The 18,507-nt window shown below is 42.4% G+C and overlaps 1 protein-coding gene across 14 annotated transcripts in view; it reads left to right on the plus strand.

The window, feature by feature from the left end:
• The window catches only part of FHL2 (four and a half LIM domains 2), a 35,557-nt gene that overhangs the window by 15,798 nt on the left and 1,252 nt on the right, over positions 1-18,507 (plus strand). For 9 of the 14 annotated variants that reach the window (XM_078391475.1, XM_078391476.1, XM_078391477.1 and 6 more), the window contains 4 exons: positions 4,138-4,317; positions 7,029-7,203; positions 13,155-13,324; positions 15,560-15,746. In XM_078391475.1, the coding sequence (XP_078247601.1) occupies positions 4,162-4,317; positions 7,029-7,203; positions 13,155-13,324; positions 15,560-15,746 (688 nt within the window). In that variant the 5' untranslated portion in view covers positions 4,138-4,161. Of the gene's footprint in view, positions 1-4,137; positions 4,318-7,028; positions 7,204-7,276; positions 12,006-13,154; positions 13,325-15,559; positions 15,747-18,507 lie in introns of those variants that run through there. The other 5 variants (XM_078391479.1, XM_078391480.1, XM_078391481.1 and 2 more) reach the window with 2 other exon arrangements.

Here is an 18,507-nt window from a genome sequence, read left to right on the forward strand (position 1 = left end):
CTTCCCTCCCCCAAAATCAACAATGAACCCCTTGGAGGTTTTGCTGGGAATAACAAAGGAAAAGATGTGTGATGGGAGTGTGATGCTGGATAAGCAGGAACAATGGCTTGTATAGGATAAAACAACAACCCTATTTGCCCAGAAAATATTTGATACGCTGAGGCAATAGGGCTGTTCCCCCCTTTCCCCCACTGGAAATGTGGGATATAGAAAGAGGTTGGGTAGGAATCATTATTGTTGCCTTTCGGGAAACTGCTCTGTGTCTCTGTGAGGCATGTGCGCGAGAGAGGACGGGGCATTGTGTCAGTTCACATGGAGACAATTTTCAGGGGCGTTGTGTCAGTTCAGGTGGAGACAATTTTCACACACACCCCATGCCATGCTGGATAAGCCCCAGGGAAGAGCATAAATAAGTGAGAGTTCAGATTTTTTCCTTCTTTACACCTCTGAACACTTCCAGCTTTCTAGAGCAACAAAGGACCTCATTAATTCTTCCAGTAGCAGAAGCTCTGAAAACAAAGGTAGCTGTGTCCCATTTATTACTGCTTGCACACATCTATGCCCACAGCACAAAATAGCTAAAAGAAGGCTCCAAAATTCATTGTCATTTGATTTCAAGATATTTAATGTACTGGTACAGCAGGCATGCTCTCCCTTTCTCGCTCTCTTTTTGTTTAGTATCTCTAATGCTTCTTCTATAATATATACAGTAGAAGCAGGGTCTGTTTAAAGGGGGGGAAAGCATCTAGGTGAATCAACACACACTTTCACATTTAGTTTGTTTGTTTAGTTTATTTGTTTATGGATATTTATATTGCCATTTTATGCATGAGGCATTGACATGATTTACTGCATTGTTGGGCCACCCCCTCCCTTCCCATTTTTGCTTATACTACCTTTGCCTTTGACTCATGACACCTTGGACTGCTGCAGGGTTAAAATATTGTCGGGAGGATGTAAAAACAACAGTGCTCTTTAACAGAAATTGAATATTCACCTTCTTTACCCTGGGATGCATCCGTGAAATTAGATTTTATCGATATCCAGGAGAACTTGAGGGTTTGGGATACTACTGTATCTAGCAAAACAAGATATGTATAATGTGATCCCATGCATAGGTACTCAAAACTAAGCCCCACTGATTTTGGTGTGCCTTATTTCCAGGTGAGCAGGTGCAGAATTGCAGCCTTAAAGCCCCATTAAGAATTAATCTGTATCCTTCATATCTATAGATGTCTTTGAGATGGTGTTACACAATTAACTGTCTCTGGTTTATGTTCTGGGTGTAAAGTGTCCTACAGATGTGTTAGACCACAACTCCCATAGTCCTAAACCAGCATAGCACCAAGCTGAGTGAGGCTGGTATATAATGACACCATATACAATAATATATCTCTCCCTTCCCCCCCCATCAACATCTGCTTATTACATTTAAAAGTAGCAGGTGCACCCACAGAGAGAAAGTCTGTTTCATGCCTACAATATCTTACATTGAGATCAGGAAATACGTTACACTGAGACAGGGAAAATTACTATCTACATACTAATAAGGAAGTCAGATTCTTTCTCAGAGTTTTATTTGCTTTTAAGTTACATGTGGCAGATCTCAAGACAAAGGAATACCAGAACAAAGTTGGCATCCTCAGCATTGGGAGAAGTCAGTCAACCTCGTGTGCCAGGTTCTGAACAATGTGCCAGGTCTATTCATGTGGCTTTGAGTTCACTGTGTTGCAAGAAGTGTGGGGGACACATTCTGAACATGCCCAAGGTCAAATTTCCCAACATACAGTAGTCTAGCATAGCAAGGGAAGGTGGAACAAAGTATTGAAGGGTTGCTTGCTTGCTTGCTTGCTTGCTTGCTTGCTTGCTTGCTTGCTTGTTTATTTATTTATTTATTTATTTATTTATTTATTTATTTATTTATTTATTTATTTATTTATTTATTTATTTATTTATTTATTTATTTATTTGCCACCCCATTAGTGCTAAAGCACTATTATGAGTGGTTTAATAGCAGGTTGATAACAGTACAAAAGCAAATAAAAACACTCACAGAATAAAAACCCAATGGCACTGTAACAATATACAAAAGCAGCAGAACAGGGGAGGAACAAAATATCGATACAGGTCAGTATGAAAGGCATCCCTAAAATGAAAGGTCTTAAGTTTCTTCTAAATGTCAAGAGGGAGGGAGCCAAGCGTAGCTTCTGCAGAAGCTGATTCCATAGAGTTGGGGCCACCGCGGAGAAGACTCTGGCTCTAGTGGAAAACTTTCAGGTCTCCCTCAGGGTAGCCACCTGTAAGTGCCTGGTTTGGGAGGGTCTGGTGGGTTGGGCAGATGAGATTGGGGTCAGACACTCCTACAAGGGGCGTGGTCCCAAACCGTGGAGTGCTTTGTATGTGAGAGTCAAAATCTTGAACCTAATCTGGGACACAGTGGTGCAGGCAAGCCAGAATTGGAGAGATATGCTCAACTTTGCTCACACCAGTCACTCCAGGTCAGGTTCAAGGGGAGCCCCATGTAGAAAGCATTGCAATGGTCAATTTGAGAGATGACCAATGCGTTCACTAATGTCCCGAGTGAACCCTTGTCAAGGTAAGGGTGGAGTTGGGTGATAAGGCTCAGCTGGTTAAAGGCTGATCTGGACATGGTTGTGATCTGGGAGTCCCAAGAAAAAGCCGGGCCCAGAAGAATACCTAGATTATGTAGTTTATCCCTAAATGGGAAGGCAAAACCATCCAGTCTAGGGGTTAACCCACCCAACCTGTCTGAGTGTGTCCCCAGGAACAAATCTCAGTCTTGTCCGAGTTCAGTTTGAGCCGGTTGGCCCTAGTCTATTCCAATTCTGAAGCTAGGTGCACTTGAGCATCTGGATGGCATCCACTGTAGAAGTGGAAAAGGAGAGACAGAGTTGTGTGTCATCAGCATACTGATGACACCTTACTCCAAATCTCCTTATGACTTCCCCCGTCAGCTTCACATAGATATTAATTAGCATTGGAAATACTGACAATCCTTGGAGCACCCCCATAATTGAGTCCAAGAAGATGACAAATTCATCCCCAAGCTGAACTCTCTGGATATAGTCCCCGAGAAAAGACCAGGGTCAGCTGAATGCCAGCCCCTCCATCCCAGTCTCTGAGAGCCTGCCCAGGATGATAACGTGGCTGTCATTATCAAATGTCACTGAGAGATCAAGGAGGACCAGCAGAGTATTTTTGTACCAGTTGGCCTCCCTTAACAAGTCAACCTGCAGTGTGACCAGTGTCGCCTCAGTACCCCGTAGCAGCCTGAATCCAGAGTGGAATGGATCAAGGCAATCTTGTTCCTACAAGTACGTTGGAGCTGGTCCACCATGACCCACTTGATCACCTTGCCCAGAAAAGGGATACTGGTGATTGGATGAAATCTGTTAAAATCATCCATTGCCACCTGAGGTGTTTATATATGATACATATTATCTATAGAGTTGACGATATGAAATATTAATGAATATGCACATAACAAGATCAATAATGACAAGATTAATGACAACATATAAGATACATACCGAGACTTTAGAACTTTAGCTCCAACATTAATCCGAAGTGCCGATACAGAAGGGCTGGTATCTATTTATTCTCAGTTGGCAGGCATGTCAAGGACAGTGAGATAATGAGCAAGGCAGTGGGGGCTGTGCTATAGTAAGGGTAAGAAATCTCTTTCTTCATTTAGCCCAAAAGGGGCTAAAGTGTTCAACCTCAATATCCAATTAATTTCTCTTCTCAGTAAGGACCTCTCATACGTCACAGGAACCATATCTACCACCCAGAATATTAAATCTCTCTGATGAGGAGCACAGGAAGTGTTCAGTTTGCCAATATGCTGAAGGAGCTCACTTATGAAGCCACTTAAAACTACAGGAAATTGACAGCAGAAAGAGCCAAACTAAATAGGGTTGCTTGAGGTCCATATGTCATTTGGATGCACCAAATGGCATATCACACCTCTACCCATCTCAAGCAACCCTATTTAGACCACACCATCCCACTCCAAGAGGGCCAGTATAGATGAGCCCTTTGTCCCAAAATACCACCTTTTATAAGATTAGAGACAACTTCATCTTAACTTGATGCTGCTTGTTTTCTTGTTGACAGGCGGACAAAATCCTACGTGTCAACATGACAGAACGCTTTGACTGCCACTACTGCAAGGAGACCCTGTATGGCAAGAAGTACATCTTGCGGGAGGACAACCCCTATTGCATCAAGTGCTATGAGAGCCTCTACTCCAACACCTGTGAGGAGTGCAAAAAACCCATTGGCTGTGACTGCAAGGTACCTTGGCTATTCCATTCCTTCGCCTGTTGGCTCAGAAGGTCCTGCACTGTGTGCACAATCTCACAAAGGGCTGCTGGGGACTCCAGGGTTCTGGGAGATGAAAGTAGCCTGCTGAAACAATTCAGAATAACTGGGCACTTCTGCAGCTGCAGAAGTAGAGGTTCCTTATAGCAGCTGGTCCACATTTTGCATTTCCCCCTGCTTTGAGATAATCTTTTGCTTCCAACTATTTGTTACATTTCATTTCTCCTTTCCTGCCTCTGGATGGGCTACAGTGCTCTCTTCTCCCTCTCCCTGTTTTTTCCTCATAACACCCCTATGAGGCATGTCAGGCTAGGATTGTGAGACTGGCCCAAGGCCACTCAATGAGTTTCATGACCAAAGAGATGAAAATCCGTCCGTCCGTCCGTCCGTCCGTCCGTCCGTCCGTCCGTCCGTCCTTCCTTCCTTCCTTCCTTCCTTCCTTCCTTCCTTCCTTCCTTCCTTCCTTCCTTCCTTCCTTCCTTCCTTCCTTCCTTCCTTCCTTCCTTCACTTAGGGGTGTACTCACTTTTGCCAGCAGTTTAGACATGAATGGTTGTGTGTTGCATTATTTTGAGGGGACAGCACATTTACACTGTTGTACAAGTTGTATACTTACTGCTTTACATTGTAGCCAAGTGTTATTTCTTCAGTGTTGTCACATGGAAAGATATACCAAAATATTTATGAAATGTGAGGGGCTGTACTCTCTTCTGTGATATACTGTATTGCTGGGAAATGCATCGGTAATTTAAGATATGCAGATGAGACCATCTTACTAGCAGAAAGCAGCAATGACTTGAAAAAACGAACATGAAAGAAGCAAGCAGGACTACACGTGAACATTAGGAAGACAACAATCATGACTATTAATAAGAACTACACAAATCAGGTGGGCTCAATGCAGAATCAGTATGACCATCACAAGCTGAGATAAAGGGAATCCTCCCTTTTCCTCTGTCTTTTCCCCAGATATGCCTAATAACAATAACAATAACAATAACAATAACAATAACAATAACAATAACAATAACAATAACAATAACAACAACAACAACAACAACAACAACAACAACAACAACAACAACAACAACAACAACAACAACAACAATAATAATAATAATAATAATAATAATAATAATAATAATAATAATAATAATAATAATAATAATAATAATAATAATAATAATAATAATAATAATAATAATTTAAAAAGTGTGTGACGTTGTCAATTCTGACTTATGGTGAACCTTTCTTCAGTTTTCTAGGCAGAGAATACACAGTACATCAAAAAAGCAGATCCTGGTAAAATTACTTTCCTTAAAAGGAGCTGCCAGAATCTTCAAGTGACACAGTGAGACAGAGTTGTGGTTCAGAAAAGTAACAATTCTGAGTTCTGCAAAGAGAAGTAACTTCCTCAGGATTCAGTCATAATAAGGCATCTTGGCTTGTGTAGCCCTCTGATCAAGGAGACCAGAGGGCGGACTCTTGTGATCCCAATGGAACAGGGCAGGCAATCCAAATTTTAGGACCAGCTATTTGGGGAAACAGGTACAAAGCCCTCTGCCCCCTTCCTTATTCCAAACTGCCCTGGTGAGTGCAAATACAGGGATATCACCAGCTGAGAATAATGAGAGTTGGGTGATCAGGCCTTTGAAGCCACTTCACATGCAAAAACCTGGAACTTTTCCTCTATTGTGCTGGCCCTGAGATTGGGCTCCGGACCCGAGTCCTAGGGAAGCAGAGCAATGCCCTTGGCTTAAGCCCACTGGGCTGGCAAACGTAGTTACTCTTAAAGAAATTATAACTAAGAAAAAGAAAAGCACCAAACAGGGATCTGTTGCCCCCATTCCTTAGAAAAAGAGAAAGAATCTGCAGCAGTGGCGCCAGACATTTGTAAGAAATGAATGGTTCTGGCAGAGTGTTGCCATGATGGCTGTGTCCTATTGTAGGATGGGCATATTTATCTGTTTGAAAAGGTCCTCTGTTTGAAAGGCTTTCGAGTCCAACTCTAGTTTAAAGAGAAGGACTCCTCTGGAGGAGAAGCAGGAGCCTTGAAGCTGGGCATCAACAATTGATAACATAGATAACAAGCCCAGACATCACTCGGTCACAGCTCCATGCCTTCACTTGTAGTGACATCAGCTGTATATAGCAATTGTTCCTAATTTTGCATTGATCCATATAAATTAGTATATGCCAGTTTTATGCAAATTGGTAGGTTATTTCATACTTTTTTTTCTGAGTGATATTTTTCCTCTTTTTTTTAAGTGATGCCTATGTGGCCTTGCTATCAAGGTGAGTATCTAACATTATAGCGGTGCTTCCCAACTTTGGGTCTCCTGATGTTCTTGGACTACAACTTCCAGAAATCCTGGCCAGCATAGCTAGTGGTGAAGGCTTCCGGGAGTTTTAGTCCAAGAACATCTGGGGACCCAAAGGTGGAACCACCGCATTATAGGATGCGTGTATAAAAAGAGCAGGAAGAGTTACAGACCCATAGGCTTTTTCAGCACAGACTTCAAGATCATGATATATTTTTGATTCACAAACCGCAGGTGGAACTATAGTCTGGAGAGAACTTAGATCATTGCTCTTTTCGTTATCCAGTCTACGTACATTGTCATAAATTCCCTTAATGTTGCTGTCTACTTACTAAGCATCTTTTGTGGCTTGGGATTTCCGCAGGACCTGTCCTACAAGGACCAGCACTGGCACGAAACCTGCTTCCACTGCTTCCAGTGCAAGAACTCACTGGTGGACAAACCTTTTGCTGCAAAAGAAGACCACCTTCTCTGCACTGAATGTTACTCGAATGAATACTCCTCCAAGTGTAGTGAGTGTAAGAAGACCATCATGCCAGGTTAGGACATGCCCACTTGGGGTGGAGCTTTAGGCCATATAATCTAGAGCAGTGGTCCTCAACCTTGGTCCTCCAGACGTTCTTGGACTTCAACTCCCAGAAATCCTGGCCAGAAGAGGTGGTGGTGTAGGCTTCTGGGAGTTGTAGTCCAAGAACATCTGGAGGCCCAAGGTTGGGGACCACTGATCTAGAGCCTACAAAAAACAATGGGGGGAAGGGCTCTCTTGTCTCAAACTTAATCCTGGCCCTGTCGATATCTCTGAAATGCACAAATTTGCCAGCAATTCCTATCATTTAGATAGGGATGACATCCAATGTAGCTTCTTCCTCTTGCACCGGTGTTCTCAAGAGCTCCCTTGCTTTTCCTGCAACTGGTCTGCCATAAATGCCAGTCTGGCCAGCATCAATGACGTGGGCCTTTCATCTCTTCTTTCGGAGCTTGGAAATCTCACTGTCAGGACTACAACTCCCATAATCTCCCTGTCGGCCAGTATGTTGACAAAGAATATTCTGGAAGTTCTGACCTGAAAATGTAGTTTTTCCAAGCTCTGACTGTTTTCTTATTTGCTACTTGGGCTACCTCTGCTTCCCTGTATCGACTAATGAGTATGCATGGAGGTATGCTCTTAATGGCCCTCCTGTAGCAGTTAAATATCTTGCCCAATTTAGCAGGAACATCTTCTTTGCAAGACCTTCTGTACCTCTTGATTTTCACTGTGGATTTCAAGGTCAAATCACATACTATATTTCGCATGTCGTCAGGAGAAGAAAACAATTTGGTCTTCCAGCCGCACAGTCTCCCCAAGTGTAATGTTTCAGCAACCGGGATGCAAGTTAAGCTGGTGTTGGCTCCTGATGACTGATCACAAAACAAAGCAAGCTAATTTAAAACTCTCTTCCAATGAGATCTGTGTAGCTGGCTTGATTTTATCCTGTGAGCTAGTTTCTTTTTAAAGGCATGTTGTACTAGCCTGGAATTGCACAATGTAAATCTGGGAGACAAGAAATGTCTTGCAGGTGAGAGTGTAGGCAGGTGGTAGAGGAGGAAAGGATTGCTCTGCCCTTCCTCTGCCAGCCTTCTTATTTATTTATTTATTTATTTATTTATTTATTTATTTATTTATTTATTTATTTATTTATTTATTTATTTATTTATTTGATTTATACCCCACCCATCTGGTCTAAAAGACCACTCTAGGCGACTTCTTCCCCACCCCCTGCTAACTCTGGCCAAAAGAAAACCCCTTCTTTCAAGCTTCGTTTGGAAACACAACAGGCTAGTAGAGGAAGGGCAAAATCCTGCATCCCTTCTCCACCAGCCTACTGGGTAGAAAGGGACTTTATTCTTTCACCAGGCTAATAAGGTGCTAATAATCTTGTTTAAGAACAGCCCTATCCAGAGGCAGAGTAAGACAGCTGCCTGGGGCAGCACATTTAACATTGTATTTGCAGTGCTCAGAGTTTTCTCCACCACCTGCCACAGTAACCTGGAAGAATTATAGCTGTTGGAGAGTTATGGTAACCCTTGCAGGGTTTTCTAGGCATAAAGTATGCAGAGGTGATTTTCTGCTAGCTAGTCCCTCCTTCTCCTGCTGCTGCGGGGATTTGAACTTCCAGTCCCTGGCTCTGCAGCCCGGTGCTCCAACCCGCTGAGCTATACCACGTCATGTTTTGGGAGGAAAGAGCATACTGTTTGTTGCTTGATCTCAATGTAGCAAAATGGTTTAGGGCTGGCCTCATTTGCATCTCCTTTCTGGTGACACAGAAGACCCAAGTACCCTGCATGGAAACACAAGTTACTGAGCTCTTGACTAGTAAAAGCAAATTGCAGGCAAACTAAGCCTTATTAACATGGCTGGATTTAGTCTTGATATATTATACAGTATGTTGCTTTATGGAGTCCTCACCTTTTCTGTTTTTAATCAAGAGTTCTATCTCCAGCATCTCTTCTCTCTCTCTTTTTTAAAACAAAGCCTGAATGAAAGTCTAGGAAAACAAACATTAAGAAATATCCAGGGTATGTCAAGGTGGGGATAGAGTGGTTTTCCATCCAAGAAGCATGACATTAAGAAAATCTGGTCATCTGCTCAGTTGGCATAGATCAGCACTACAAGCATCTGTTGATGACAGTATGCCAGTACTTTAATTGCTTGTGACTATGCTGCTGATAGGGGACGTGGTAGTGCTGTGGGTTAAACCGCAGAAGCCTCTGTGCTGCAATGTCAGAAGACCAGCCGTTGTAAGATCGAATCCACATGACGGAAAGAGCCCCCGTTGCTTGTCCCAGCTCCTGCCAACCTAGCAGTTCGAAAGCATGTAAATGCAAGTAGATAAATAGGTACCACCTCAGTGGGAAGGTTACAGCGTTCCGTGTCTAGTCGCCCTGGCCACGTGACCACAGAAACTGTCTACAGACAAACACTGGCTCTACGGCTTGGAGATAGGGATGAGCACCGCCCCCTAGAGTCAGACACGACTGGACTAAATGTCAAGGGGAACCTTTACCTTATGCTGCTGATAGAGCTCTTTAACCACTCTCACAGGATTATAGTTCCCAAGATACTCAAAGGAAGCAGAGATGGGAAAGTTAGTAGAAATATATTAACAGTTAGATAGTAGTTCTTACTGAGACAGATAACATGCTCATTCAATATTAAAGGTTTAAACCTTTTCTGTTAGCTTTCCCACCTCTGTTATGGACTTGGTTTCAAACACTCCTGTGTTTTTTTGGTTTGCTTGCTTTTTATATCAAAAACAGTAATGCTCCTTGTCAAATTAGAGTGGGCCCATGGTGCAAAAAATGTATATTTTAATACATCCACTGTGTCTTTTTTACACAACAGAAGTTGCAATAATATGTAGATGCACATTTTATTTATTTTACTTATTTTATTTTATTTTTTAGATTGCTATCCCATCCTTTTAAACAAAGTCTACTTCGGGCGGGTTCCATTAAACATTGCAAACTAAAACAGTTAAAAACAATTCAAAACAATAGTGATTAGTAATGCTTAGTAATGCTCAAGATGGAAAAACAGAAATTATAATAAAAATAAAGTCAAGTATTGACAGGAGGGAAGGCCTGCCTTAAACATAGGTTTAAGACTACCAAGTTTCACAGTCCAGCTGAACCTTCAGGGAATTATGCTAATGCTGGCTTTCAGATGGGGAGACAAATCACAGAATGAACATTTAGGTAGGGTACCAATCTCTCCCCCATTGCCAGCTGTTCCTAGGACTCAGTGGCAAAGTGCTTGTGTTTCTGTTGTGTTCTACTTCCTGTCCTGCCTCTGTGACATCACAGGGACCCACCCTCTTGCCTCAGGTAGTCTCTGGCCCTGAAGACTCAAGGAACGGGATGTTGCTACCCTGATAACCCTGCTGAAATAGTAACAACAACAATAACAACAACTGTCATCAATTCTGACTTATGGTGATCCTTTCCAGAGTTTTCTGGGTAGAGAATACTTTGAAGTGGTTTCCCATTCCCTTCTTGTGAGGGTGCCCTGGGACTGTGCAACTCGCCCAAGGCCACACAGGCTGGCTCTACTCATATGAGGAGAGAAGTGGAGAACTGAACTCCCAACTTCTGGCTCCACAGCCAGGTACCTAAACCACTGAGCTATCCAGCCAGCTGAAATGGTAGTAACCCCCTTCCAACTCATAGGCAGTTCCACCAGCAAATATCCTCCATTGGACTCAGGCCATTCATAGATGATGTTCTCTCTTTTCACTTGCCTCCTTTAGGCAGCGGCTTCTGCTCACCACCATATTTCTCTTTTCTTTTTCTTTTCTTTTTCTCCCTCAGCACTTCAGAACTTTTAAAAGCTTGCTTTCTTAACTAGAGGGCTGTCAAAGTACACACATTTTAGTAGTAAAACCATCAAACCTGTCTCTGAAACTCTGGAAACTGATAGTTGGTATAGTTGCTTTATTTCTAGGTTTACCCTCTCAAAACCTAGCAACTTCTTAAAATCCCGAATCACAGATTCAAAAGCCCACTTTGATCGCCATTGTTGAATTGAACAAACTCGCCTGGAGCCACAAGTGTTTATATGGGCAAACAGGAAAGGCAGAGATGAAAATTAAAAAGAAAATGAACAAATTTTTTTTTTTTTGCTCTTACAAGTCAGGAAGTCAGTGTGTAATCAGCTGATGATCACAAGTAAGGGAAAGCTTTTTATAAATTGCTCTCGTATCACTTATCCTCAAATTAATTTTTATGCTTAATGAGCCATGACATTAAAATTAGGGAGGTTTCAGTTACAAGGTAGGAAAGTATAAGCCGTAATTATGAAAGAAGTATGAAAGTATTTTCAAAACAGCTGGCTGAAATCTATCGTAATTTTGCAACTGATACAGGACTCTTTTTTTGTGTCTTTCCTCTTCCATGGCAAAGGTCCCAGATCATGTGTGTGTGTGTGTGTGTGTGTGTGTGTGTGTGTGTGTGTGTGAGAGAGAGAGAGAGAGAGAGAGAGAGAGAGAGAGAGACAGAGAGAGAGAGAGAGACAGAGAGACAGAGAGAGAGAGACTGAGAACGAATACATGCATGGTATGGTAAAGCATTTCTGGGCATTACACAGTCTAGCTGGATATATATATATTTAAATCAGATGGGAACACATAGTATTCCCCCCATCTAAAATATCAAACTACAGCTCTAGTAGGAAATAACTCACTAGAGTTCTGGTTTACTATTTTATATGGTCCCATGCAAAGTGCAAGCATATTCCACCAAAGAGGAGCCTGCAGAGACCGACAGGCTGTGGGAGCAGGCAAGAGAATGGGAGTGTTCTGCACAGGTAAGCAGGTGGGCATCTGTATTGCCCTAAACTGTAGCACTAGAGCATTCCTGTTCTGAGCTCACTAGAAAGCCAAAGGAGGAGTGTTGGTCATGAGCCCCACCCTAAGCCGTAAGTCTGAATTGTGTCCCAGAAGAGGAGCGGCCAGTCAGTTCGGATGGCCCAGTTCCATCTCAGGGACCAGCTCCTGCTACACGGTGAGCTCCCTCTTTAGAAGGCTACCATGTGCTTCACTCAGTGTTGTAGCAGAGCCAGTACTCAGAGGGTTAAAGCCCTGAGATGTTCTGGGTAGCGGGGACTACTGACATTATCCATCTCCCTCTGCCAGCTTCTCTGTTTTCCCTCAGCTCAGCTACACTCTTTGGATAGCTGTGAAAGAAATAGGTTTTCCCATGAATACTATATTGTTGCACATTTTCCTTGTTATAATGTAAGATTTATTTTATTTATTTTATTTATATCCCGCCTATCTGGTCGGTTAAGACCACTCTTGAGCATGACCTGATCTCACAATTAACTTATTTGTTGCTAAGGATTAGTGCACCTGCCTGCGTTTTTGAACTCTCAGGGGCTGAGTGACTGTAGGAGATGTGATAGTAAGTGCCTGCCCTTACAAATTTGCCCCACAGGCATTACTTCACTTACTTTAGCATGAGTAACACATCCTGCAGGCCTCCCATTAGCAACTGTGGATGAGAGGCTAACCCCAAATAAAGTTTTTGTTATCATCTCTTGCCCTGTCCCAGTGAAATACTACTCAATAAGCAAGTCTTCATGGAGCTGCTCTGTGTATGTCAGGCATGGTGACAGCCTAAGACAGAGGTTCTACACCTTGGGTTCCCAGCTGTTATTGGACTACAATTCCCAGAAATCTGGGCCAGCACAGGTAGTGGTGAAGGCTTATGGGAGTTTTAGTCCAGGAACACATTTGGGACCCAAGGTTATCCTAAGATGTGACCAGAGTAACCATGATAGGACTTCATCCCCTTCCCACCTCTGATTCTATACTGACCAAACTTTCTGCTGACTCTGCCCAGCTTCCTCTTGGATGCTAACTGTAAAGCAGAGCACTGATTTCCACTTTATGTGCGAGTGTGATAGTAGCCTGGAAGTTAAGACAGAATGTCATGTTACGGTTTCTCTTAACAGGTACTCGCAAGATGGAATATAAAGGGAACAGCTGGCACGAGACATGCTTTATCTGCCATCGGTGCCAACAGCCGATTGGAACCAAGAGCTTCATCCCCAAAGACAGTCAGAATTTCTGTGTGCCCTGCTATGAGAAGCAATTTGCTATGCAGTGTGTTCAGTGCAAGAAGGTGAGGTTAATTAATTGGATGCATCCACTTCACAGGGCACACCTGTGGTGTTATTAAAGCCAGAGCTTGAAAATTAAAGCAACCAGTCTGAAGAGGGGAGACTGATTTACCCATAAAAGTTCTCCGTGTGAGTCAGACGTTACACAGGGACATTAAGTTTCTGACTTACATGGGAAGCCTTCCTCAGGGAACCAATCTTCCTTCTTCAGACCTGTCACTTTCACACAAGCAAGTGATGTAAAGAGTGATGTAAAGCAATGTAAAGAGTGAGCCCAGCATATGTTGAATAAACACCAGGACCAATAGGGGTCAAGTCTCTCTCCTTACAGTCTAATATTGAGTATGTACCAGAGAAAGGGTGGGACGTGGTGGTGCTGTGGGCTAAACTGCAGAAGCCTGTGCTGCAGGGTCAGAAGACCAAGCAGTCGTAAGATCGAATCCACGTGACGGAGTGAGCACCCATCACTTGTCCCAGCTCCCGCCAACCTAGCGGTTCAAAAGCATGCAAATGCAAGTAGATTAATAGGGACCACCTCGGTGGGAAGGTAACAGCATTCCGTGTCTAAGTCGCACTGGCCATGTGACCACGGAAGATTGTCTTTGGACAAACGCTGGCTCTATGGCTTGGAAACGGGGATGAGCACCGCCCCCTAGAGTCGAACACGACTGGACAAAAATTGTCAAGGGGAACCTTTACCTTTACCTTTACCAGAGAAAACCTTTGAATCTTGCTGTAAATTCCCCTGCACCTTGCTGAAATCTGAAGCAGTGTTGAGGTGATTAGAGAGGCAGCACCCTTGCTCACAGATAAGGTGTTATGATATGTAACTTTGCCTATAGATAGTCATTATCACTATGCATGATTCTTTACACCAAGAGCTCATTAAATTTAAATGTATTATTTTCGGGGACAATGAGTTATGTTTTGAGAGACGACAGGTAACATTTACTCATTGAGTGGAATCCTATTAGTGTTTGCATAAGGTTTGTGTAACTACCTTATTGCTAATTGTGACTAGTTGCCAAGCTGCTTAGGTACGTCTCAGTCATGTACCTGGTTACAGACCTAACTAGACAGTTGAGATTTGTCCCAGTGCTTCATCAATTAGCCATAATTAGCTGTGGCAAGTTACACAAACCTTATGCAGACATTAATAGAATTCTGGCCATTATTTTTTTTTCCAGACATTATTTCTGGGTGGCACCCCTCCCATGCATTTTGAAAGGCTTTTATTTTATTTATTTATAGGGGATAGGGAGACTAAAAAAAGATCCTGTTACTAAGAAGTTCCCACAATTCCTAGTGGTTAATATTTTTTGAAAGGGTAAAATAATGACTAGCTGGCTGTGGAGTCAGAGGTTCGGATTTCAGTCCTGCACTGTGCATTCCAGAAGAGCCAGCCTGTGTAGCCTTGGGCAAACTGCACAGTCCCAGGACGCCGCCAGAAGAAGGGAACAGTAAACTATTTCTGGGTACTCAGTACCTAAAAAGTCCCTGGAAAGAGCTGATGCAAGTCAGCATTGTCTTGGCAGTATAATTTTAACAACAAATGCACCAGCTGTTTTACGAAACAGTTCCAATGAGGTCTCCCTGCTGAGAGGTTTACAGTTTAAAATTCTGTGTAGGAGAAACAGTCAGAGGAAGGGAAGGGAGGTGAACAAAAGTGTAAACAGGAAGAAAATGTGTAGTGGTACCAGCCACGCAGATAACCTGGACTGAGCGATCAAATGCAGAGGAAGGCATCCAAATCACTGTGTTCCGGCAAAGGTTTCTTGGGAGAGAGGAGGGGTGAGAAGTACAAAAGGATGAAAGATGCTTTGATTAATTAAATGCTTTTTTAAAGCCTAGGGGTGTGTCTGGACTATACTTTTATCATGCAAATCCCCTGCCTCATCCACAGAATATTGTGGGAGAGTAGTCCACATCTCCCGTTTGCTATGTCCACTTCTTATTTCTTTCCACACAAAAAATTCAGTTAAAGAGGAGAAGGTCTCTTCTCTTTAATGTCTGATGTGTAGTGTTTGGAATTGTTAGTCTGGAAGAACCCTTCAAAGCTACTTGACTATTTCTTTGAAAAATGTTTTGAGGATAGAGAAAATGGAAGGCGCACAACAAATAACTGTCTTTCTTTCTTTCTTTCTTTCTTTCTTTCTTTCTTTCTTTCTTTCTTTCTTTCTTTCTTTCTTTCTTTCTTTCTTTCTTTCTTTCTTTCTTTCTTTCTTTCTTTCTAACAGCCAATCACAACAGGGGGAATTACTTACCGGGAGCAGCCATGGCACAAGGAATGTTTTGTGTGTACTGGATGCAAAAAGCAGCTGTCTGGACAACGTTTTACTTCCCGGGATGAGTTTGCCTATTGCCTGAATTGCTTTTGCAGCCTCTATGCTAAGAAGTGCGCAGGGTGCACTAATCCAATAAGCGGTAAGCATCTCATCATTACCCCCTCTTTTGTTTTTGGAAAAGGCAAAGAATCCCATGCATCACAAGAAATAGCAATATAGCCAATCAGTACAGAGAGAGCAGGACACATAACTAAATGTCAGAGCTGGGTCTGATGGAAGGGGCAAACTAAGCTGCTCGCACTGGGTCCCCCTATAACATTAGAAGAGGGAAACAGCACACTTGCAGAATCCAGTTGGGTCTTCCCAGCTGTGAAAGCAGCAGCACAAGGCTTCTTGGACACGTATCTTCTTTGGTCCATTAGCACACTGTTGCTTGCACAGCTAGAAACTGCACTGGCTTATCTCCTCATACTCAGAATCTAGAACCAGGTGCGCATGGGTGCAGTTAAGATTTGTGGAACTGGAAGGACACGGGACACAAATAAGGGGCTTATTTCAGTCACAGAAACTTGGAAACACACAACAACAATATGGAAGAAAGGTACAAGAATTCAGGATTGAAAAAAAACGATTGCAATTATTTTTATTATTTTAAAAATCTCATGCGTATGAATTTTGGGGTTATCCGGAAGAACTGAAGCACTGCCAAGGAGCCATGGTGAACAATCCTTTTGATTCTCTACTGTGTCTCAGTCCCTCAGGGACATTGTGGGAAACTAAAAACATGGCTAGAGCCAACACTGCTTAAAATAGCGTTGCTCATGTGCAGATAAGCCCACAAGGGCCAATGAATGGAGGATAGGACACAGTTGAGGACACTTTGCTGAGGCCTGGAGATGGCTCTGTCATCCTGCCCTCCTCATGGACATCTTGGTTGCATCAAGCATAGTCAGAAAAAGAAGTACTAGATGGATTTTTTGTCTGATAGAGCAGGTTCTTCTTCTGTGTTGTAAAACAACTGTACTGAGGGAAGACTGGAGCTTTGAAAAGTTATTTTTTGGACTGCAACTTCCAGAATTCCTAGCTAGCTTGTGGAGAACTCCTCTGTGTATAAAAAGACATCCTTTGATCTACCACTTATGGGAAATCTTTGACTGGTGAGAAAATAGATATACTTATTTCATTCCGTTTGGCTGAGGAAATCATCAACCAAAGCAAGAGAAATCATTACATTTAATCTTGAAACACAAATGTGTATTTTTCTGAGAAGCATACGAGGATGAATATTTTATTTTTTAAAATAATAAATAGGGAAAATGGTGTAATCCATTCATAGAAAGGAAGTTCTGGTGCGGGTAGTACCTCAAATTACAAAAAGCTGCAAACGAGGAAAGCTGTTAAATTTTCCAGAACCTTCAATCAGGTTTTAAAAATTTGGGGCAAAAGCAAACAGAACAAAAATTGGGCCACTCGTGATATCCATGGGTCTTGAAACCAGACTGCCAGCTGGCAAGGACAGTTTGCAGATTCCACAGGAGGCACTGGTATCAATTTTGTCAGCATTCAGAGACTCTTTTCTTTGCAAACAAAAATAAGGTTTGGACTCTTCTAGTCTCATCCTGGAACACTGCCATAAAATAAGGGTCAGAACTGTAGGCGTCCAAGCTAGGCTTTGTTTAAAAAAATACTGTAAATTATTGGCTGAAATTATATGCTAAACTATGTTTAGCATAGTCAGTTGCACTAGAGGAGGCCCACTGAAACAGTGGAGATTTGGTGAGTCACCTTCTCCATATGTCCCATTGATTCAAAAGGGTCTAATCTAGTTGTGACTTAGTAGGCTAAAGTAAGCTGCAGCTTATTATGCTAAGCAAGAGGATTTCAGCCAGTATGTTTGATAACTAGGTCTTCTGTAGAACTGCCAAACTTCACTAGACCTTTTTTACAGTTTCGATTCAAGAGCCATGGGCTTTCACATCTGGCCCAAGTTTTGAACTATGTTAAATCCAAATTTTATGCCATCTTCTCACTGAAACAGTGAGAAGAGTTCCCAAAAATTGAGAAGAGTTCCAGAGCTCACCTTACCTGTAATTTTTCAGTGATCCGATAAAGGCGTTACCTACAGCAGAATTTTGATTACACTCTAGCCGCCTAGAGTGGTCTTAATCGACTAGATAGGCGGGATATAAAATAAATAAATAAATAATAAACAAATTATATTCCGTTTTGTGTTGAGATGATATTATGCCTTCACCTCCAAATGTGATATTGCTAGTACAATGAAACCCAAAAGTTGGCCTTGTTGGTATGAGATCTCACTGCAGATTCTGCTGGATATATCTCTAGAAAGATATGATTTCATTACACACACACACAAAAAAACCCCCACTCATGCAAGGACTGTCTTCTTCAACTAATCCCATGTGCAAACACAAGCTTGAAAGTCACACCAAAACTGACTGGCCAAACTGTTTCTTTAGGAACTGACAGGAATCTAGAGTCCTGCACATAAAATCAGCCATGGAAATTCTATAATTAACTGAAGACCTTTATGTTAGAGATAGAAAGTGAAATGTTACAGATAGAAGGTGAAATTCATTATTGTTCCAGAGACATAATTCAGGCAAGTCCTCATGACTGAGCAGTTGTACTTGCAAATGAAGCCCATGTTCACTTTCCCAAGACCAATTACAAAACAAAGCAACCTGGTTTGCAAACTGGGGGGAGAGGGGGAGAGAGGAAGTCTCCTGGTATAACAGATGCTTTCAGAATGTAAGGAATTATATTTTTTCCAACAATTGGCTGTCTGTGCTCCAAGACACAACATGCTTAAGTCCATAGGGTCTCCTTTACAACTAAAATTTGGGCATTTGTTCATAATGATTTCATATGGGGAGGGG

The sequence above is a fragment of the Pogona vitticeps genome, chromosome 3, assembly GCF_051106095.1.
Source record: "Pogona vitticeps strain Pit_001003342236 chromosome 3, PviZW2.1, whole genome shotgun sequence".
NCBI classification, from domain to species: domain Eukaryota; kingdom Metazoa; phylum Chordata; class Lepidosauria; order Squamata; family Agamidae; genus Pogona; species Pogona vitticeps.